The 24849-nt window shown below is 37.6% G+C and overlaps 1 protein-coding gene across 1 annotated transcript in view; it reads right to left on the bottom strand.

Moving 5' to 3' along the window:
- LOC107744651 (receptor-type tyrosine-protein phosphatase S-like) overlaps positions 1-24027 on the bottom strand; it is a 50885-nt gene extending 26858 nt beyond the window's left edge. The window contains exons 1-4 of the mRNA XM_016558457.1: positions 24013-24027; positions 23600-23741; positions 4108-4296; positions 1521-1529 (exon numbers count right to left, since the gene is read on the bottom strand). Coding sequence (XP_016413943.1) covers positions 1521-1529; positions 4108-4296; positions 23600-23741; positions 24013-24027 — 355 coding nt within the window. The remainder of the gene's footprint in view (positions 1-1520; positions 1530-4107; positions 4297-23599; positions 23742-24012) is intronic.
- Positions 24028-24849: the final 822 nt, after the last annotated feature.

Raw genomic sequence — 24849 nt, 5'->3', positions numbered from 1 at the left:
CAAGTAACTAGTAAAGTAACGCATTACTTTTTAATTTACAATAAAATATATGAGTTTCTTTTTCAAATAAGTAACTCCAGTAACTTTGTTTTCCCATTTATTGACTGACAACTCTCCTGTCCCCATGTTGAGAGAAATCGGGAACAAGTGCAGAGGCGCTGTGTGAACAAGAGACTAAATGTGAACATGCATTTACTCATCTCACTTGCACAAAACAGATTCAGTATTCCTCAAAATGAATGAAAACCTGCAATAATTAAATGTATTAAATAACACAAATATCTTTTATGCATTTAATCACATTTTATTAATCAATATCTTTGCAGCCGACCTTCGATGATCCAATTCAGCCACATTAATAAGCAAAAATGATTTAAAATAAACATGACATTTGTTTTTCTTTCTTTTTGTTTCATTGCTGAAGAGTGTTAAACTTTCTTCTCCTGCATTCTATGCTTCATGCAATCCAGAATGGCTGAGGCGTATTCGTTTCACTTTTGGTGTGAAAGGGCCTTTACATTTGCCAAAAATAGAACATTTTATATTTAAAAAAATTAGCAAGCCCAGCCCAGATGAGAAAAAGTAACGCAAAAGTAACGTAACGCATTACTTTCCATTAGGGCTGGGCAAAAAAATCGAATGCGATTTTCATGCGAATCTCGTCAGTATCAGTGTCTCCAGCACGTGCTTTCAGATGGAGCGGCATTTACTACACAGAGGAAGCGGCTTTACTGATGAGATGCGCATGAAAAAAATCGCATTCGATTTTTTGCACAGCCCTACTTTCCATAAAAAGTAACTAAGTAATGCAATTAGTAACTTTTGTAGGAAGTAACGCAATATTGTAATGCATTACTTTTAAAAGTAACTTTCCCCAACACTGCTAATATGTACACTTTAGGTACTTATATGTATCTTTAAGGTACCAATATGGACTTCTGAAAGTGCTTCATGTTGACTTCAGCTGTCAAGCACACAGAGTATGGAGGACGTGCAAACGCATCTCAGGTGAAGTCTCTTTCAGCTGCTTGGGCCGCGAGGCTCCAAGGCCCCGGCGCTTCCCGCTCGGATGATAAATATGTTATTGAGACGGAGCCGAGCGAGCTCTCGGTGGCACGCGGAGCGAGGGTGTGTTCGGCGGTCAACAACGCTACTGCAACCGCTTGGCCAGAGCTTCTGAAATCCTAATCTGTTTTTCTTCTGTTTTATAAGCTTCTGAATATTTGTGGCCGGCGAGATCAGATTCTCTGGAGAGCTACAGAGCTGCACGTGAATGGAGAACACTAGCAAATCCACACACACATAAACACGCACGCTTTCTGCAGTGTGTCATCCTCCAAAGCTTGAGAGAAACAGGGAAACGTTTCATGTTAGTGGGCGAGGAGAAGAAAAAGAAATACGGAGGGTACAGACAGACGTTAAAGGGAAAGGAGAGGGAAGGACATGCATTTTAAAACCAAGTTAAAATGCCATCTGCTTCAGGGACACGAGGAAGCTTGCGCACTCACTGAGACACTTACCAATCGCTTCTGGAAATGATAAAAAACAGAAAAAGAAGCAGAAAGGAAGAACAAAACAGCACATTTTAGGGTCGGGTTCACAGCAGTCGCACACACCCTGAAATCAATAGAGTTTAGTGCGGAAGATCCCTTTGTAGGACGAGATGTTAAACACAGACTTTAGGCCATTTTATGAGCACGTTTAATGATATTAGAGACTAGCTTATGAGGGAATCTCAGGAAACCCGTCAAGAACATTTCTAGGTTTCTATATTTGGAAAAAAATATAAATAAAATAAAAATACAATTTGAATAAAGAGGGAATTAAGCACCACTCCATCTCCAAATTCTCATTATCAAAATGATTTCATAATTTTAAAAATTATTCTCAATTATGATTTTAATAGTTTATTTTACTGTACATAATTTAAAAATCATTTAAATAAGCACAAATTAAATATTTAATTGAAATAAGCAAAAATTAAAGTTCAAAACACGTACAATAAATCTAAACTTCTATCATGTATAAATACTAAAACATATAAATATTAAATATTTAAAAAGTATAAATATTAATTTAACATTAATAAATATATATATATACTTGAAATAATATTTTAATAATATTATTAATATGTAATTTAATATACATTACATGTAAAATAATAATAATAATAATATTAATAATAATAATAATTCAAATGTATTTAATACATTTAAAAAGAACACTTATAGAATTTTACATAATGGTTAATTACACAATTAACCATTATACAATGGTTAATTGTATTACTTTTAGATAATTAATTTAAATAAGTACAAATAAAACATTTAATTGATACAAGCATAAAGTAAAGATCAATGCAAGAACAATAAATATAATCTTCCATCATGAATAAATACTTAATAATATTAAGTTTATAAATAAGTAATGTTTTAATAATAGTAATAATATATTATTTAATATTTTAATGTTTTTAAAATAAGAAGAGCCTTTTCACATTACAATAATGAGAATGTGTTATATAATTTCATTATGGTAATGAATTTTGGGTATCTATTTTATTTTCATTTGCTTTTCTGTGTTGAAATATTACCTGAACATGTTCTTGACAAGTTTAGCGAGTTTTAGAGTTTGCAAACTTGTTTTATCACATCGATTCAAACTAATATGTTATGTATAGTTAGAATTATAGTTATGTTTTATATATAGTGTGTGAAAACAGTCAAAATATCTGCCCTTGGTAAAACAATTATTGCCTTAAGAAATTCATTAACATCTTTAGAGATTTAGAAAACGTTAGCATATTTAATTACCAATTAGACGCACCAAATAAATACTACAAAAAGAATTTAGATAACTCACTAACACACAAATTGAATTAAGACCATGATTATAGCTAATTTGTACATGCTGTATGCTCTGCATACTGAATTTAGTTTGTCTAATTAGTAGTACTCCAATAGTATGTTAATTATCGGGGGCTAGTCAATGTTCTGCATGTGAATGCGTAAATGCCGCTAGAAACCTGCTAAAGTTGAAATAGAGACAGAGACATCACAAACAAGACAACAGAGAGTGAGGCACAACAACATGTATGACCCACTCACACGGCGACAAAAACACAGACAGAGGGAGGACAGGTTGCATAGTCATGCTAAACTTAGCTGCTAAACTTTTAGCACTGCTTCGTCAAACTGTAGGCTAACATAAGCATTTTCAGAAATATGCATTCCCAAAACCCGTTAAATTTGTCCGATTAATCTGTACGTCTGTCAGCAGGGCAGAGAAATTAGCTTACTAAATGAGCTATGAACGCTAACCTTGCGGCTAGTGACATCGCTAATGGAAGCTAAAAGGGTTGACTGTTTGGGTAAGGCCCAACATGTTACACAATAATCTAGCTTCTTGTCTGCAACGAGAAAAGTCAAAGGCATTTGTGTTCCTGTACCACAGCCAACAGCGTTACAGAGGCCTGTGATACCCTCTTGGCGAGTCTGGGTCGTCCATTAACACGGCGCAAAACAAAGCACTCAAGTCTAGCATAAGTGAGAGCAGATGTAGCTGCTCACCGCCAAACCACTTTGCTCGAATCTGAAACTTTATTTTGAAAATACCATGATGGATCCTGAAAAAGGGAACTTGGGTAAGCAAGTTCAGGTCAAGGGCTGCCAGCCGAGTATCTACTGCCCATACTGATTTACGTCAACAGCTCAGAAACAAATGCAACCCAATAGATTTTTCTTTTCTCTGTTGCTGACAAATCACTGACCCACAACGGTGGCCTTGGGGCGACTGGAGCGCTAGACTTAATGAGATATATAATTAGACTGTTTTACTGGGTCTTTCAATAAAGTTTCATTACCTTAAACCAGACATTAATCATATGCTTGCCACAAAATCTGGACTAAGCTCCTCTGACACAGTTCATTAAAAGACATTATCTTTCCATTTCAGCTTCCCTAGCAACTTATAGCGCTAACTCTGTGGGTGGTTGTTTTGGAAGAGCACAGGGTACCTATAATCAGAAAGAGGACTGGTACAGAAGCAGTGGGATAAGCAGAAGAATATTAGCAGTAAAGCTTAAGGCGCATCCGTTGGTCTTACCCGATCTGAGCTGTTTGATTCGGCCGTTACTTGTGCTGGGGTCGATGGGGAGGAAGTCTTTGAACCAGGTGATTTCCGGGTCGGGGTTACCGCTCGCGGCGCAAAGCATGGTAGCCGTGCGCGTGCGCTCCACCACCTTCAGCTGTGGGCCCATGTCGATGTTGGGGAAGCCAGCAGGAAGTAGGTCCTCTGTAGGGGAAAACAAAGAAGTTTAGAGACAAGCGGTGGACCATTAGATGCCAATAACCTACTCGATAGTTCCTACTAAACAAGTTACTGGAAAAACCAACTTGGCCTGGTATGAGCAAGTAAGCCCTCTGTTGGGGAGAACTTAGAGAAGTTTAAAGATGAGCAGTGGACATTCAGATGCCAATAACCTACTTGAAAGTTCCTACAAAGCAAGCTTCTGAGAGAACCAACTTGGCCTGGTATGAGCAAGTAGCCAAGTCGGGTTTGGCTAGGACCTGTTTCCCTTCAGGGACCCTCAAGGGGACTTGCTGAGGAACAATCAAACATTCTCATAGCAAAGAGCACACTGAGCTGTTGCTCATACCGTCATGCATATCATTCGAGTCCTACGGATCCGAGTCTACATCACTAGCGACAGAGCCGTTTAATCGGGGCAAGCACTGGTGACATTTCCCCCCCGGTTCCTCCATAGTTGTTTACAGCACTGAATTGATACGAAGAGACAGGTGACACACAATAGATTTTGACAATTCAGCCCTCTCGCTCTTCAAATGAATCCAGTGTGGCTGATGCCTGCTGTTGTAGGCCAACACAAGCCTTCACGCTCTTCATTGGATCTGCTGTAAAGACAATGATGGATAAGGCAGAGGGAAAACCTCTCATTTCTTTGACCTGGTGTGACTCACATTCTGGCAAAGAAAATCAGACATCGTAGACCGTGCCAATGGGCACAGGTCAGGCTCTAAGTGTGAAGGTCACATCCTTCGAACCCTTTGAGAGTCACAAAGGTGTGCCAAGGCTCATGACATTACAAGAAACCCACGCAGTGCACCTAGTGCCGGCAACTGTTGTTTTTACACGGGCCTTGACACCAAAAGAAAGGATTTGAGCCAATGTTTTGTGCAATGACCTTTCATTTCCATGTTCAATTATTCAGTGTTGGCTGGGGAAGCATTATGTCTGTCTATCGATTATTAACCAGCAAAGATGGGATATTTAAACATTCCAGCTTGGGGGAGAAGATACAGATACTTGTCCTTCCAAAAGCAGAATTTTGGAAAGCAACATTTTGTGTTTGCTGTAAATGTGATCCATGGCTGGATTATCCATGCTGTGACACCAGAATAGGATTTCTGCAAAGCACACAAATTAAGCCTTAAACACAAGATGAGTAATTTGATTTGAGCTTAATTAAAGGAGGCGAGTACTGGGGAGTTTGGACTGGTGGTGGGCGAGTGAGAGCAGCGAACAGTGTCACTGATAGAAATGTCAAAGCAATTCAAATTCTATTATAGAGTCTGTGAAAGAGGTCGAGACAGGAGCTGCAATAATACCATGTCACGGTGCTAGCACTGCTTATATATAGTGGTAATGACTGCGGGTATACGAATGCAAACGGAAAGTATATCTATATTGTCACCGGGATGCAATAAGTGACCTGGAATCATCCACTAGGAGAGGCTCACCGCGAGCACTCCAAAGTAGAGATGTCCTCTTCGGCTAATAGAAATGAAGAAGGGCTAGAAATAGAATTTACCTTGCAGATGTACTTTTCCAACACTCAAATTGGTTCAGGGTCAGTTGCTCTGGTAAAATATGAAGGAAATCAGGCAGTAGCGCATGCATATCCGCGCCAAGAGCCCTTAGCCCTGTCCTGCCTGGCTTGCATTCATGGTAAAAAAAAAGCCCTGGAGTTTTAATTCCAGCATTCCTCACCAATCTGATCACATGATTAGGTGGCTATTCTCTCCACAACAGCTTTTTGATATTGTCACAACCAGTTGACTCACATTAGGCTTGAGGTCTGGGCACGAGTTTCTATCTACCTCTCTAGCACTAGCCTTGTGACATCCCATAACCCCAAACAACTTAATTCAATTCAATTTAATTCAGAGGCTTTCAAATAGTGGCCCATTAGACAAAAACACAGCATTCCCCTATCTTTGCGCATTTCAGGTGCTACATAATAGCATATGTCTTTTTTTGTTCTGCACTTTGCTGAGGGATAATTCTAACTCATAATTCCTTAAAATAAGAACTAGAATGCAGGCCTCGTACTGGGTTTATAACTGGGCGGCTCTGAAGTCCGCCCCTGGCCTGACTAAGAGGCTGTTAAGCCGCGATGATAATGATGCTGTTATGATGATCAGCATAGCAGGATGAGTGCACCGGCCACTTTAGCCAAAAGCTGCACATTCACCGATTCAGAAGGGCACTGAAGTCGTCCTGAACCCCCCTCCCCTCACCCCCAAACCTTCAATCCGTTAAGCTTTGACAGGGGCTTTTTCGCTCGTGTTATTATCTGTAATTGCATTTAATTGTAGCATGTGATTTCATGGCATTACGCAAGTGACAGGTGCAAAGCCTCTTAACCTGAGCGGTCAGTTTAGCGCAAGTGGATTTGCAGACGTGCATCCATGGTAATAAGCAAATGAGTTTTGATTGACTTGTGATGATCTCTGAAGCTCATTATCTGTTCCGATTAAAAGTAAAATGGCTATTGCTGCCTGGGCACCAAAATAAATATGCAATATATGCACAACTGCCACCTTCTGATGATTTTTCTTTTAGAATATATCCGTAGTGACAAATAAAAGACCAATTTCCATGTACAATACGAAATATAACACCAAATACTAAGACTGGGTTTGTATGATACCTAGCATTTGCCACTGGGTGTCCATAAGCAAATGAGTTCTAGTTGATTAATGATGATCTCTGAAGCTCATTATCCATGCAGGTGTAATATTTCATATCACAGATTAAAAGTAAAATGGCTTTTGCAGCTTGTACATCAAAATAAATAGGTAATATATACACAACTGCCGCCTTCTGCCGGGACTATGGCATTCTTGTTAACAGCTTTATCAACCAGAGACACATTTCATAATTACACAACGCATTCTTTGATAAGCGTGCATTTTTAAAAACTGCTCTCCAGCAAACACGTTTCTGCTGATAAAAGTCTCAGGGGCGGCATCAAATTCCACAGACGTATCCTCCCAAGTATTGGCTATTTTTTTATTTTCACTTACAGAAATGATTTAATTTCATCAGTTCCTTAATCAGGTTAACTGATTAGCTCTCGCCACAGCCAGAGATGGCTTTAGAAACACATTAATATTTCCGAGAACTCTGGGAGGGTTGGGGAACAGTGGGTGGAAGAGCCAAAGAGAGAAAAATGGGATACAAACCACACGATGGGAAGAGGAAGACGTGTTTTTTCAAAAGCAGAACTAAGACGACATTTAACTAATCTGTAGCCCCAGCTGTGTGGATTTGAGAGGTGGTCAATTTAATTTCCTGTGCTCCAAAAACAGCTCAATTTGCATAACAGGAAGTGCACCGAGGAGCGGACGAGAGTTTGTGCGCTTGCTTGATTAATTCTGGAAGAGTCACCGGTCATTAGGGCTGTGTATCATCAGCAAAGTCACGATACGATACGTATCACGATACAGGGGCCACGATACGATACATATCACGATACAGGACTGCACTGAATTTCACCTCAGCAGAATTTAGTAAAACAACTGTTTATTAAACACTGCTTACTATAGTGCCATTTCTAACTATTGGCAGAGCAGGCAGCTGACCTCTGCATTATGAAGGGCCTCCATAACTGTACCACAGTACAATATAGGTAATGGCATATGTTTCATGTTTACATTGGGCACTCCCCACCAGGTACAATATTCTGATTGTTTGCATCTTGTTTTTAAGCCCATAAATAATAAAGTACTCGTTCTAATAAATTTATATAGTAATTTACTCATTCTGAAGAGTTCTAAACTAATGCGCTGTCTTCACTGTATCTCACGCACACACGCTCAGTCACTCACACAGATCACGTTGCGGCCGCATTCGGACATTCAGGAACAAACTTTTTAGCGCTGCCCCGCAATTTTATCAATAAAATAGCTTAATCACTCAAGAGCTACATTATCTTTCTAAACAAGGAGCTGGTAACATCATAGTTTCTAAAGGAATTAAAGCCACAGCTTCACTATTAACAGAGAAACGCCCAGTTGTGTTCCTCTGTGGCCAGATTAAACCTTGTTGTAGCCTATATATTCATAATTTTTTTAGAAACCTCACACTTCTCTACTCAATTTTAAATGTTGTTCTTGTATTCAAATTAAGCACGGTCCACTGCTGCACACGTGCCACAATATCGATACAGGGCCAGCTGTCGTATCGTCGTATCGATGTATCGAACACAGCACTACCGGTCATGGCGCTTTGGGTTCGGCTGGCCTATCACGTCAAACAGTGCGCCGTCAGCATGGGCTGCTGCACAGGAGACAGGGACACAAGTGCAGGGAGACTAATAATGGACTGGGCGTGGAGAGAGAGTGAGGGCTGCAGGGTGGAGGCGGAACCACATAATGCTCCATTAAGGAGCGTGAATCCCATTTCTGCGTCTTCAGATACACCATCGCAGCCCAGCTTCTGCACTCGGCACCGTGCCTAGTGGTATATGCCAATTGGTATGCCTTAAGTTTGCTACAGAATCAAGGACACCGTCTCCGACCATCCCAATTTCATGAAGTTTCTTCAACTAGAGCAGCTAGAGAATGATGAATGTAAGACCTTGGGCATTTCATATGAGAAAATCTTTTTATTTATTTAATATAAAATAAATTAATATAATATATTATTAATTTATACATTCATACAATAATAAAAATATTATTCATTAAATAAAATTTATAATTATCATTATTTATTTATTTTTTTTATTTCCACATCAGACAAAGTCACTGTTTACTAGCAAATTCGTTCAGCGGCAACTCTTCAGGAGCAGAGCTTCTTTGCATTAGCATTTCAAATCCTAAAATGTGGGGCTGACTGCTAGATTTCCATCAGGATTGGTGAAGCTCGGGATTTCTCACAAATTATGGTAATTCACAACCCCAGTCTTAATTATCGCCTCTGTTCTAATAGGACCCAACAGATTCACAGCTACTGCTGGTAGATTTGTGTTTCACTAAAGGCATCAAACAAAAAGCCTGAAGCCACAAACGGATGATTTTACCTTTTATAAAACCATATAAGTCTAAATATCATGTATAATAATAAACAAGACAAAACATTATGTATAATAATAAAACTAATAAAAATATCATGAATACTACTAAAACTATGAAAAAATAGTATCAAAATAAACTAAAAATAAGGGTAAACATTATGTATCATGCTATAGATAAGACCAAATATAATGCACAATACTAAATATAAACCAAATATGTGACCCTGGAGCTCAAAAGCAGTCTTAAGTCGCTGGGGTATATTTGTAGCAATAGCCAACAATACATTGTATGGGTCAAAATTATAGATTTTTCTTTTATGACGAATATCATTAGGATATTAAGTAAAGATCATGTTCCATGAAGATATTTTGTACATTTCCTACTGTAAATATATCAAAACTTAATTTTTGATTAGTAATATGCATTGCTAAGAACTTCATTTGGACAACTTTAAAGATGATTTTCTCAATATTTAGATTTATTTGCACCCTCAGACTCCAGATTTTCAAATAGTTGTATCTCGGCGGTATCCTAATAAACCATACATCAATGGAAAGCTTATTTATTCTATAACTATAGGTATTATTTAAAAATGACCTTTTACTAATATTAAAACCACACTTACGTTACATAACGCAGAACAGAACATTAATTTCGCTTAAAGTAAACAGGAAGGCCGTGGCAAACTGTCACTCAGTGCATGCGATCAGACACTGAATGCTGTGATGTGTGTTTACAGGAGGATCACCCGCAGGCGTCCCCCGTCTGGCTTTGATGAAGCTACCGTCGCACGGATCGGTCGGACGCTGTACAATTAGGCGGCGCCATGCGGCGGAGCGTCTGGCTGATGACCGAGTCCAGCTGCTTCTGTCAAGCTGACTTTTCAGTACCTGAGGAGGTGGAGCGGGACGCGCCGGATCGGATCGTGAGGGAGACGAGAGACGAGCGAGACTGACAGAGACGGATGCACTCAGCGACACTGACAACCTGAGCATTAAGTGGCTCCGTCAGAGATCTCGCTGTTGCACTGATGCCACGTTCAGGTGACCGAGAACCCGAAGAGCACAGTATCATCAGCCCTGAATCGCGTCCACATCGCTCCGGACCAAAAACAGCCTTCCTGCGTTTATTTATTTACTCCTGGAGACCTTTAGGCCGCTGCAAACGCCGAGCACAATGTCAATGAAGCCATTTTCAGTCCTGGAGACAATTCCTGCTCCCATTCGCGTCAGTCGCCATCATTAGTAATGCGTAACGAGGCGTCTTCGCGTAAATTAAGCGAAACGCAAACCCTGAATGTGCTAGTGTGGATTTCTTCAAAATAAGGCCCTGATAAATGAGATGTTGGAAGGTAATATACTGATAAAGCCATTGAATGTTTTATTATGAGGATGAGAGTGAAGAGAAACACCTTCTGCTAAAAACACAAACAGCTCTGTTCATAAAACAACCATCTAACCCTTAAACGCTAAATAAATACATAAATAAATAAAATTAATTAAAAAATTGTATTTAAGTAAATAGTAAAATTCATTTATTTATCTATTAATTAAGTATTTATTTAAAGTACATTTGCCAACATTTTCATGGTAAGCCTCTAAATACTTCAAAAATGTTACAAGATTAAATGTTAATTTTTGAAATGCACATTAAGTAAATTAAGAATAATGTACCTTACTTTAAAAATACTTTTTATTAATGTATGTACATTTCTAAATGCTTTTATATGTATATTAAGCACGTTTACAAAAAAGTACCCTTTTACAAAGCATATTTACAAAATATCTGTTTTACATATAAGTACATTTAGAATAATAATTAAGAATACTTTATTAGAATTCTAATTAAAATTTTATTAATTTACTATATATTTATTTATTTCTAAATGCATTTTCTATCTGTACATTAAGCATATTTACAAAAAAGAAAATTTTTAAAAGTAAATAACTATAATTAAATAAAAACTATTTTTAAATAGATTTTTCAACTTGTACATTGAGCATATTTACAAAAATGTAAATACGTTTACAAGTAAATTTACAAGTAAATTTTATGTACTTGTAAATTAAGAATATGAATATTTTTTTCGAAATGTTTTTCTACATGTACATTAAACATTCACAAAAAATTGTACCTTTTAAAATGAATAAATAGGTCATTCAGAACTTTAAAAAACAAGCTTTTCTAAAGTTCTGTATTTTTGCTAAATAAATTAAATAAATAAATAAATTTCTTCAATTATAATAATCAAACTCCTCAAAAAAACTCCTTTATATAAAAAAAATATAAAGGAAAATGCACTACAGCAAAACTGATGGGAAATACTTGCTTTAAGACTGTAAATATGAGATGAAATAACGCAGCGTGACGTCGCTAAAGCTTTGTACGATCATTTGTATTCTGTGCGCTTTTAGCCGAGCATCTAATTACAGCATCTACAGACTAAATGGCCCGATAGGACGCATATTTGGGGAGGGCAAATGGAAAAACGCCTTAATGGAGCCATTTTTATTATTGCACTTAGGCCTGTCACGATAACAACTTTTTGTTGTGTGATATATTGCCCCAGAAATAACTGCGATAAGCGATATTATTGTCATTTTATATACCCTTTTATGCCACTGAATATATAATCATAATGTAACAGCATAATAATGCAAGAAGGCCTACACACTTCCAAATGACAACACACTTTTAATTTTTTTGAATATTTAGATCATGGAAATTAAGTATCAAAATATTAGATACCTTAAAAAACCTGAATACATAGTAAATAAACATTTTCTAACAAAAAGTGCAAAGTAACAAGTAGAAAAAAAAAATGCACAAAGAGCTTGTATGGAGATTTTTCCATCTACAGATTTTTCCCTGACCTTCTTTTCTCTGTAAATTAAGTTCTCTGTAAATGAAGGGTGCACACTATTGCTGAAAAACACAATCACTACTTAGCAGTCAGATGTCTGTATGCACAAAGGCACAGCTCCCTAAACAAGACCATATCTGCAGATGAAACTAGCACCTCTACACCACATTATGTACGAGAAGCTGCAAAAGACACAGGTGCAAGTGGAATGTACAAAACATGGTGACATTAATTTTTAAGTAAATATAATGGGCGATATATTGCGTCACCAAACATTATTGAGGTCATGTACATATATTGCGCGATAAGTCGATATATTGATTATTGCTACAGGCCTAATTGCACTTAATTGCAAACGCAGCTTGGGAGGCGGCGGGACTCGAGGAAGTGAAACCAAAAGCAAAGAGCCTGACAGACACCGGAGAGGAAAAACAAGGAAGTTTTCGGTGAGCGCTTCACGTAAGGATCCTGGAGCGAAGTTTGAGCGCTGGAGGGAGCAGATGCTTGTTTCGCATGAACGGCAGCGGTCTGAGGAGATGCCCTTTCAGACTCGCTCCTCTTTAAATATTAACAGCTGCTGCTCAGTCCACTTCAGCTCGGCAAGATCTGTACTCGAGTCAAGACATCGGCTGGAGAACATTCACATGTTGGGCTACAGGATCCAGTCTTTAAAGTCCCCATGAAATCAAAATTAAAGTTTTTTGGGTGTTAGTATCAATATGTTAGTCTTAAGGTTATCTATAAGGCAGTGTGCTCCAAAATTCGCATTTAGAAGATATAAGCATTCAAAGCTTGCAGTTCGTCACTTCCGCCAAAACGGCTCAATGATTTTTTTGACGTCACATCGTACTTCAGCTTCTCATCAAACTTTCTGCCCAATCAAATGCTCTCTAGAATCTGAAGTGCCCGCCCCCTATACTATAAAATAGACGCTGAAGCCGCGGCTGAAATCGGTCACTTGTCCACAGAATTAGTATTTTCTGTACAGTGAATGGCACGTAGTGCACTATATAGGGGACAGGGAACGAGTCAAACAGTGTAAATATGCTTTCCATTGAGGAAAAAAAGAAGTCTGGTTTCACGCTGTCACGCTAACCACCGCACCGCACACACACTCTGCTCCGGTCCAGAGACACGATAGCACGAAGCGGATCACATGCGCAAATCAGCGCAGACCACAAAATGTATCGGAGCTATTTGAATTCTACACAGAATGCTATATTTTATAGCAATATGGATGAGATTGTGGCTGACATACCCTGTCAAATGCGGCTTTACGGAGCTCAACCGCTCTGAACGGCTCTAGCCCAAGCTGTGATATAAACGAACGCTATTGGCTATTTTAAAAAGGGGCGGGGCTGCTTGATATGTCCCGCCCTGTCTTCCTGTTTCAGCTAAAATGACGTCAACACAGAGTAACGCTGCGTGTTTCTAAGCATTTCAGGGGACCTTTAAGACAGAGGAGCAGAATGACAAAATAAGCCAGAAATATTGACATTTGAAGACCACATGTTTGCTATGAATGCTGATTAGCTGGCTGATGAAGACTAAAAGCATTTTACTAGCTTTTTGCTAAAAATTTATATTTTATGATTAATTAAACAGGTTATATATATATTATTATTCTATTATATATATTATAGCAGTTAGCAAGAAATCAGTATAATAATAATAATAATATTTTTTAGCTTTTTGATGAATATTAATATACCATGATCAATTAAATGTGTTTTACACATTTTATTTATTTATTGTTTAGCAGTTAACAAATAAATCAGTAAAATAATAATAATAATAAAGTATTTTTTAGCTTTTTGATGAAAATTTATATTTTACAATTAATTAAACATTTTTTCAGCAGTTAGAAAATAAATCAGTATATAATAATAATAATAATAATAATGAAAATTAATGGTCTATGATTAATTAAACAGGTGTTAGCATACAAATCAGTATGAGAAAAATAAAGCCTATAGTCATTTTTACACTGCAATAGCAATCAATTCAGGACTTTTTTCCATGCTAATTAAAAAAAGTAATAAATATTTTTTTTAATTAAAATTATTTTAAATTCTTAATGTTTTTTCAACATGTACATTAAGCATTTTTTCATTTAATAAATAAATAAATGGTAATTTAGAAAATGATTGTTTAAAAATACTACATTCAAGTGCATGCACAGCTAATAAAATAAGATTAAAAAAAAAAATAAATAAATAAATAAAATAAAATAAAATGGGAAGTGAAGTGAATTTAGGACATTTTAATGCTTTTTCACTTCTCGCAGTATATGAAACAAATCACTCTACATGACAAAGAAACGACGACTTCGGTGAAGAACTAGATCTTGGAAAGCAGAACATGAGAAAAAAAAAAAGTCTGAAATGGTCTGAAGGACACAAATCAACCTCAGCGACCCCAAGATGAAGAGCAGGCGTTACGTGACTCAACAGAGCAAGTTTCTGCTCCAGAGACGAGCATTTGATGCTCTTCTGCGTCCCGTCGCTCCCCATGGCCAATCAGACCTGATTACGGCTCAGGTTCACAGGATCAAAGCAGCCCTAAACTCGAGCTTCCTCTCTCGGTGTCGGAGCGTGTGCTGAGTGTGAATCTCTATCCTGAAGCCCAGGGTGAAGTTCCTCGAGGAGCTCCTTAAGTCGCGCAAACGTCTGATTGACAGCAGCGCTGAGGATCAAACACCGGATGGAGAAGTTTGATGCCGCGCGAGCTTGTGAACCCCATTTCCATGACTGTCAATTATCTCTCCGCAACAAACAGGAAGTGAGCAGCTTGTCATCATCAGCGGTAAACAGGAGTCGTCTGTGAGAACAGAGCGAGAGCGAGTCCCAAAGCAGGGAGGCTATATAAAGAGACGCCGAATACTGAAATTACAATGAAACATTTGATGTAAATTCTAAATATTTTTTCCTACATGTTCATCACGAATGAATGAATGAATGAATAAATAAACTAATAAACAAATAAATAGAGACTGTTACCAAGGACATTTTTGCAAAAATATTTTAAATAAAATATATTTGCATAAAATTAAATAAATATTTTTCCTACATGTGTATCATGCATATTTACAAAAAACATGTACCCTTAAAATATTACGTACCTTTCTTAAACATAAACAAGTAAATGTATGAAAAATAAGTAATTTATAAATTTTTAAGCATAGATTAAGCATATTTACAATATCTAAATATTAATAAACTACTAAATAAAAATATATTTTAAAAATAACATTTTATAAATATTTTAAAATATATTTATATTTTAAAATAATTAACAATAAAAAATCAGCATGATCAAATAAATTAATAAATAAAGCATATTTAAATAAAATGGGAAGTGAAGTGAATTTAGGACATTTTAATGCTTTTTCACTTCTCGCAGTATATGAAACAAATCACTCTACATGACAAAGAAACGACGACTTCGGTGAAGAACTAGATCTTGGAAAGCAGAACATGAGAAAAAAAAAAAAGTCTGAAATGGTCTGAAGGACACAAATCAACCTCAGCGACCCCAAGATGAAGAGCAGGCGTTACGTGACTCAGAGCAAGTTTCTGCTCCAGAGACGAGCGTTTGATGCTCTTCTGCGTCCCGTCGCTCCCCATGGCCAATCAGACCTGATTACGGCTCAGGTTCACAGGATCAAAGCAGCCCTAAACTCGAGCTTCCTCTCTCGGTGTCGGAGCGTGTGCTGAGTGTGAATCTCTATCCTGAAGCCCAGGGTGAAGTTCCTCGAGGAGCTCCTTAAGTCGCGCAAACGTCTGATTGACAGCAGCGCTGAGGATCAAACACCGGATGGAGAAGTTTGATGCCGCGCGAGCTTGTGAACCCCATTTCCATGACTGTCAATTATCTCTCCGCAACAAACAGGAAGTGAGCAGCTTGTCATCATCAGCGGTAAACAGGAGTCGTCTGTGAGAACAGAGCGAGAGCGAGTCCCAAAGCAGGGAGGCTATATAAAGAGACGCCGAATACTGAAATTACAATGAAACATTTGATGTAAATTCTAAATATTTTTTCCTACATGTTCATCACGAATGAATGAATGAATGAATAAATAAACTAATAAACAAATAAATAGAGACTGTTACCAAGGACATTTTTGCAAAAATATTTTAAATAAAATATATTTGCATAAAATTAAATAAATATTTTTCCTACATGTGTATCATGCATATTTACAAAAAACATGTACCCTTAAAATATTACGTACCTTTCTTAAACATAAACAAGTAAATGTATGAAAAATAAGTAATTTATAAATTTTTAAGCATAGATTAAGCATATTTACAATATCTAAATATTAATAAACTACTAAATAAAAATATATTTTAAAAATAACATTTTATAAATATTTTAAAATATATTTATATTTTAAAATAATTAACAATAAAAAATCAGCATGATCAAATAAATTAATAAATAAAGCATATTTACAAAGTTAAATTAAATATGTTTTTAATTTAAATAAATATTAAATAAAATATAAAAAAACTAGTTTTTAAATAAATATTTATATTTTTAATAAATTAATTAATAATAAACTATATGTATATTCTAAATATTTTTTCTTTCTTGTTCACCACAAATAAATAAATAAACATTTATTTAATTTACATTTTATATTTTATATTTTTAAATTTATTTATAAATATATTTTTTTACCAAACAGGAATTTACCAAAATGTCATCATTAGCGTTGGCAGTCGTCTACAGGAACAGCGTGAGATCGAGTCCCAAAGCAGGAAAGCTATATATACAGACGCTGGATACTAAACGACTGTCTCGTGCTTTCAAAGGAAACCATAATGGCGATAATGGATAGCGCGAATACACCGGCGTTTTGCATTTTGCCAGATCTTAACGCAGCTAAACAAACGCATTATGCATCGGGGAGCAGCTGAGCACACGGATGGGAACTGCTTTTGTTTATGAGAGGCGGACAGTCATAATGCAGTGGGCAAATACAGCTGTGTGTGTAACACAGATCTAAACCAATCACTGTCTGATCTTCATTACCTCCACAACTGAGAGACAAAAGACTGAAGTCCAATCGCTTCTGACTGTCATTCAGTGGAGGATGCAAACACCCATTAGAACACAATATAAAAAATTATTTTATCTTTCGGATAAAATCCAATAGGAATGGGAAAATATTCATGACATATACATAGAGTTTAGCTCATTTTGCCCTGACTACATTTTTACATTTTAGCTGAAAATAATGTGCAGCATTATGAAAATGTCAAAAATGTAACTTAAGAAATATTAAAATTATATAAATAAAAAATTTCAATATTTTGTCCGTTTACCGTTATCTTTTTAGATGGCAACTTTCAAGAAATATATATTTTTTAAAGTACAATTCAGATGACAAACATTAAAGTGATACAAGTCAATATTTCAATGTCATATTCATTCATTTTTACATTAAAATGCACATTAATGCAGTATTTTAGTCCTCTTCATCCTAATATGGTATATCATTTGTCAACAAAAATGTGCAAAATTATGAAAATGTCAAATTAACTTAAAAAAAATATAATAAAAGAAAAAAAAATGTATGTATAAAAAATATTAATTATATATAATTACAAAATGTCAATATTGAGTCCATTTTACCCTGGCATAAATGGCATAAAAATTGCATAACTAAAAAAATAAATGCATAAATACAATAAATACAAAACTATTAAAAAGTTAAATTGTAATAATTGTAATAATTGTAATAATAGTAATTGTTACTGAATAAATAAAATACTATTTTAATAAGTAAAAATAATACATATTATATCGTGTAATTTTAAACATATAAATAATATAAATAATATAATACATTCAATATAATATAATATAATAAATTATTAAACAATAAATGGCTTACAAAACAATGTTCATGCTTTCTCTTAACAGGTTACTACAATAATGGCATAACAGTACATTATGCATATTACACAAATACTGGTAAAAAAAGGTAAAAAATCTGCTCCAAAACACACTTTTTGTGTGTGTAACTGGACTCTGCTAACACAGGCCAGCGCTAATTACCGGCTCATATTGAGTGAACGCGGATCAGCCATAGACAGAGAGATTATTCTGAGAGGACGATCAAGAGACGGACGGCGTTTGCTGGACCTTAAAGACGCGACACAACGACCGGGGACTGGATGCTAAAACAGAGGAAAGCACATTAATGCAGGCTCAGCTCTGGTTTATGCGCCGCGCGTCTCAATCGCAGACACACACTGTGGAAGTCACGGCCTCCGGCGCTCTGATGTTTTATAACACACTTTTCCCTGCTGGACGCGGCATTTCCGCCGGAGAACAGCAGGAACGCTAATCAGCTGTGCTCTTTTACTCCAAATCACTCGTGGCGGGGCTTTCAGAGCACACTGAGGATAATACCCACAATCCCCCTGGGCCGGGCATCCAATGCTGTGGTTTATCAGGTATGTGGAGAGATGTGGAACCCTCTTCCACCGAAATGTAGCTGCGGAAACCGGCAAACACTCACAACCGGACCACAAATACTATGTTAATGAGTCTTATCAGCTTAAAAGCTTTAATTCAATATCCAAAGAGAATTGATTGAGCAGCGTTACGCCATTTCAAGCTGCTTTACGATTAGAAGTTACTATAAACTGCTTTACAGAAAGATTCAATTGAACTATTTGTTAATTAGTCAATGCATTAGGTATCATGATCTAACAATAAACAATATTTTTTACAGCGTTTATTAATCTACGTCCATTCATGTTTGTTCATAATGCACAAACTAAAGTTAATATATACAACTTGAAATGTAGAAATTATTATTATTGTTTGTAGATGTATTGTTCATGACACCTATTGCATTTTATTATTGTAAAGTGTAAATAATTTTTTTCTATACATTTCATACACACACACACACATGTATGTGTGTGTATTTATATATACATACAAATATACACAGTACATACATATATTATATTAAACAAACTTTTTTATGCAAATAATCGCGAATAATCAATTTGACAGCACTAATTATTATTAAATTAATTTATACTTTTATATTATTATTATTAAACAAATTCAATAAACTGAATGCATTCTATATAAAAATAAATTTAAATATTTAGAATATTTTCAAATTATGTATACATGTCCTCTATACACACACACACACTCTCTATTATTTAATATATTAATTTAATTCATTATAATAAATTATATTATTATTATTAAAATTAATGTATTTAAATCTCAGTGGAAAATGGGGGAGAAACTTGCAAAAAGGCAGAAAGAGCTGTGGGAAAAAGAACAGAGATGGATGACAAGGTTGACAGAGGAGTGAGATGATGCTATAGACTGAGCTGATTTCTGCACAGCAGCCCGGATCTAATCTGAGAGCCTCAGAAACCTGCGAGACGATGAGATTTCAGAATGGATGAGTCATGTATCGAACTCGGCTGTGTGGATCCACAAAGTGCTGAGCAACGACACTTCAAACTAGACGCCGAGAGAGAAAAGTGACATGAAGACTCCTCAAACTGTGCTTGAGTGGGACAAACGAGACAGGGACGAATTTGGAAATGGCGGAGCGAAAGCTGTGATTGAAAAAATGGCTAATAAAAGGGGTTCGGCGGCGAGCCCCGGGGTCAGAGCAGTCCAATTAAAACCATGCGAGGAGCGGCAGAACAAACGCGGCTCGTCCTGCAGGGTAGCGGCCAATTAAACGCGTCTGATCAAACGGGCATGGGCTGCGGTGAGATCATCCTCTCTGGCGCTCTGCAGTGCTAACGAGTTCCTGCGCCCAGAGTTTGAGGTCACAGCGCGAACTCTGGAAGTGTAGGATGAGATTAGAGATGAGAAGAGGTGAAGAAAGCAAGGCAAACTGACAAAAAGATAAGAACACTGTCTACTTAGGCTTCTACCTTCTAATTAACTCTTTTCCCGCCAGCATTTTAGAAAAAAGTTGCCAGCCACCGCCAGCGATTTTGATGATTTTCACTAAAATTTGATGGCCTCCAGTATATTTTGCTGTATGAATATTTGAATATGCAATACGCCAAAATAAAGATCAGAGCCTCTACTTTTAAACAAAAAAAAAATCAGTTTTATTATAGCTTAAAGCAGTCCCGTTTTCTTGTAAAAGACGAGATAACTCGTCAATGGTGGGGAAAGAGTTAAGCACTGATTTAGGACATTCTTCATAGGCAGCAACTCAAATGGAGCTCCTCACACAAAAGACCCAACTTACCAATTGACTACAAATGAGTTTCCCATTAGCATGCTGCTAAGCTAACAGCACAACACCATAATAAGCATATAGCTACACACCACATGTGATTATTAGGTAAATTAGCACACTTTTAAGCCTAAACATAACTACCTTTATCAAATGAATCTATCCATCTAACAGAATACAAAAGTTTTTCATCACCATGCTGCTAAGCTAAAAGCACAACACTCTAATAAGCATCAAAATACATAGCACACACAAAATATTAGCTTAAATAGTGCACTCACAGCCTTAAACCTAACTATTTGTAATCATTTTATCAATCCACAACAGATTACAAGAGTTTTTGTCTAGAATGTTGCTAAGCTAACAGCACAGCACACTAATAAGAATAAAATACATAGCAAATATTAGTTAAAATAGTGCATTGTAACCCTAGGCCTAACTATTTTTTAACAATTTTATCAATCCACAGTATGTTACTAATGTTTCCCACTAACATGTTGCTAGGCTAACAGCAAAGTAAGCCAATAAGTTTAAAAATACATAGCACACACAAATAAAAGGTAAAACAGTGAACTTGTAACTCTAAGTCTAACTACTTTTAATCAATTTTATCAATCCACAAGAGAAAAACAGTTGTTAGTTAGTTGCCAGCTAACATGCTGCTAAGCTAACAGCATTAAGCAGCATAAAAATACATAACACACAAATACTAAGGAAAATAGTACACTTGTAACCCTAAGCCAAACTACTTTTTATCAATTGTATTGATCCGCAACATATTACAAATGTTTCTTGCTAACATGTTGCTAACCTAACAGCACAGCACTTGAATAAGTTTAAAAATACATAGCACAAATAAAGAGAAGGTAAAAGAGTGCATGTATGACCCTAACCACTTTTAGCAATTATATTGATCCACAACATATTACAACAGTTTTTTGCTAACATATTGCTATGCTAAACACACAACACTCTAATGAGATTAAAAATAGACCGTAGACGCAAATATTGGTTAAAATAGAAAGCTATTGGCCTTGTTTGCAATGGACTTTTTTTTCCACTGAGCCTAGCGCAGTGCATTCTGGGATTGCCTTATCCACATAATACAGTCTGCGCTGCTGCTAAAACTAGCCAACTTTCACAAAAGCCTTTACATCTGGAGTTAGCCTATGATGTTGACAAAAAAAAACAGAAGGTTTTGGAAAAGAGCTAATGTTTCGGGAAGGTGGTCTGACACCTTTGGATTTCGGGTTGCACGATGGTTACCCGTGGCTGTGCGGTCCAGCGTTCCCGCTCTGATCTTTTGTTGGCCAGCACTCTGAACCTAGCGCTCTCACAGCATGACCAGGGGCAAGCTAAGGCCAGGCATAACTGAATGTGTAAAGAAGCGTGTGAGCGTCTGACACCTCGCAGGAAGCGAGCAGATGGCAAAACCTGGGCTGCTGTTGGTGTTGGATTCTATGAAGTGCTAGCTCTGGGTCGCTGGTGGACAAGACTGCCAAGAAGGGCTGAAAGCCAGGGTCAGATTGAATAGAAAAACAGCGAGCCTACAATAGAAGAAAGCGGAGGAGGGGAAGCGAGGGTTCGACGCCCGTAGTGACACGAAGGAGAAGCAGCAGCGATGGCTGCAGGTGTCTTTGCCTCGGTTTTCTACGAGACTCCTCCAAGGACTCTCAGAGGACTCTGCGACACGGTGGAAAAGCAGATGGCACATCTTAAGCATTCTGCTCACCGCTCTTGTGGGCAGCCAGAAGGCAGCTAAAAACAAACCTAAGCCCCTGGAAAGAGCACCGCCAGATTTACAGCAAAGCCTTCCCGTGTTTTCTCTGCCGCAGGCGAGCGGACACACCCTGAAGACGGCAAGGTGACTGGGTACTTAATGAAGTCATCAGTTTCAGAAGTTGGCCAGGGACAAAATGAAAGAAGAACCCGCTGGAGACCACAAATAGCAGCTGGAATAGTGGACAGTTTAATTGATTTTGATTAATGTCCGCGCAGACGTTCAGGAGCAGAGGCGCTCTCTTTTGGGAATGTGCAGACACATGTGTCGTCCTTTGTATGAGTGTGTATGGGGCTTGCTCTACTGATGAGGTTCAATGTACTTGCGAGCCCACAGCAGATGGGGATGAGAGAGCGAAGGGGGCAGCAGCCGTTTTTTTTCCCCCTTGTGCTACCGCCTGTGTTCCTTCCTGAGCCGCATGGGTCTTGCCAAAGCCAGGATTTTCATGTAAAACTGGGCTGCCTACAAAAACCCTCGGCTTGGGTTCAGGCCCAGGAAGAAGCCTGCAAGCTGCCTGCTCCAGCGCTTGGCATTGACGAGGCAGATGGCTAGATCTCAGCGCACGGGGAACAACCGGATAACTCGATGGTGAGGACGACAGAGGTTCCGTGATTGGCTAGGACGGATTTAGAGTTTCTGCAACAGTAAGATTGTGTCACATTCAAGTTAACCAGAGAACGCTGGTCAGTTTCCCCATTTGCCGAGATGGTCCTGTAGGGCAGTGTTTCTCAACTCCAGTCTTGGGGACCCACCTTCCAGAATGTTTTAGATGTCTCACTAATTAAAACATCTGATTCAACTCATCAGTTTCTTAGTGTGTTGAATAGAGACATATCTAAAACATTTTGGGAGGTGGGTCCCGAGGACTGGAGGGGGGTGTACACTTAAAGCAGGGAGATCCAACCCTGCTCCTGGAGGGTCAACTTCCAGAAGTGTTTAACGCCAGCCCTAATTAAACACACCTGAACTAACTACTCAAGGTCTTCAGGATCACTAAACTCTCAGAAAAAAGGTACAAAAGTTGTTACTGGAATGGTACCCTTATAAAAGGTACCATTTAGGTATAAATATGTACCTTTAAGGTGCTAAGGCACCTTTTAGGGGTAAGTAAGGTAAAAGGGTGTACTTGTTGAAAGGGTACCATTGCAGTGACAGATTTTGTAGTGTAGAAACTTCCAGGTAGATGAACTTAACAGGACAGTGGCCTTCTTGGGGCAGGATTGGAAACTCCTGACATTAAAGGCAGAGTGTTTTGATTGAGTAACTTATATATCTGTGCTGCTTGAGACGCAAACTGTTTCAGACAGTTCAGTCTGATTTGGTGAACTGGTGCATTTGGTTCACAAAAAAAAAAAAAAAAGGTCAACCTTTAGTCTTACCTCTGATAATTGACAGCTTAGCCTGGACACTGATTTCGCCTTCGCTGTTCTCTGCCACACATTCGTAGATGTTCTCGTCTCGAGGTGCTCGGAGAGGCTGGATTCTTAGGACGGCTCCCGCACCTTCGTCAAACTCTACTGTCTGTGTGAGAGGACAAAGATTGAGTTGGTATATTACATTGAAATGTTTCATGGTAAAATGTCATTAACAGTAGGCTGGTAGTTAAAAATCTGGCCTGAAGACACAAAGACTGTGAATTCAATCCCAGAATTGGAGAGTTACCGAGTGCCTTGAGAGCAAGGCACTTAATTCCTAGTTGCTCTAGGGGGAACGGTCTTAGAAAATGACATGTAACTTCCCTGCTGAAAAGTCTGGATTGATCAACCAGCACCCCCAACTTTTGACCCTTAACCATAACCTCTTTCATTTTTACAAGAGCAAGGCACTTAATTCCTAGTTGCTCTAGGGGGAACGGTCTTAGAAAATGACATGTAACTTCCCTGCTGAAAAGTCTGGATTGATCAACCAGCACCCCCAACTTTTGACCCTTAACCATAACCCTTTTCATGTTTACATCAATTAATTCTGATAAAAAAATTGTTGTGCTCATATTTTAAGGTGCCAAAATGTCCTTTAACATCTAGATGTTGCTGTGAGCTCAAATTATGCGATAGAGATAATTAGGCTCCTGCGGTGCCTTCGCATTTGATGTCACTGTAGCGAAACAGTCGCTCGAATCAATAGGGAATGACAAAGAGGAACGAGGCTCTTTTTTTAAGCCAGTGGCAAAACTCTCTTCGCTTTTTTGGAGGGTGAGTTTTCAAGGCTACGATAATGAGAAGCAGCCCAGTGATGCCACACAGTCCTAAGTGTGTGTAGATCAATATCAAAGCAAAGCCTTCGGGGAAATGAATTAATTCAAACCCCTCACGAAATGACTTTTCAATGCAACCAAGATGATAATTTGAGCATACTCTTGGGTTCACGCCGACGAGTGGATCGGAACCGCCAACTTATTTTTGTGTTCATCTTTGTTTTTTGTGGGAAGTTTTTCATCTTTGTTGAATAGTGACAGCGTTGTTAAATACAGAGCTAGTTTTAATTAAGATACACTAAACATTGATCAACACTACAGCTGCCAGCTGTGTTATGACAAAAGAACACAGCAAACAAGAAAGGAATATAAGACACAGAAGCTAAGACATGTATGCTATGTAAACGCTTCAGATTGACCCAAAAACCAGTTCCA

Source organism: Sinocyclocheilus rhinocerous, unplaced genomic scaffold, assembly GCF_001515625.1.
Source record: "Sinocyclocheilus rhinocerous isolate Xijiao unplaced genomic scaffold, SAMN03320098_v1.1 scaffold47, whole genome shotgun sequence".
Lineage (NCBI taxonomy): Eukaryota > Metazoa > Chordata > Actinopteri > Cypriniformes > Cyprinidae > Sinocyclocheilus > Sinocyclocheilus rhinocerous.
This window is presented reverse-complemented; position numbering and strand designations above follow the sequence as displayed.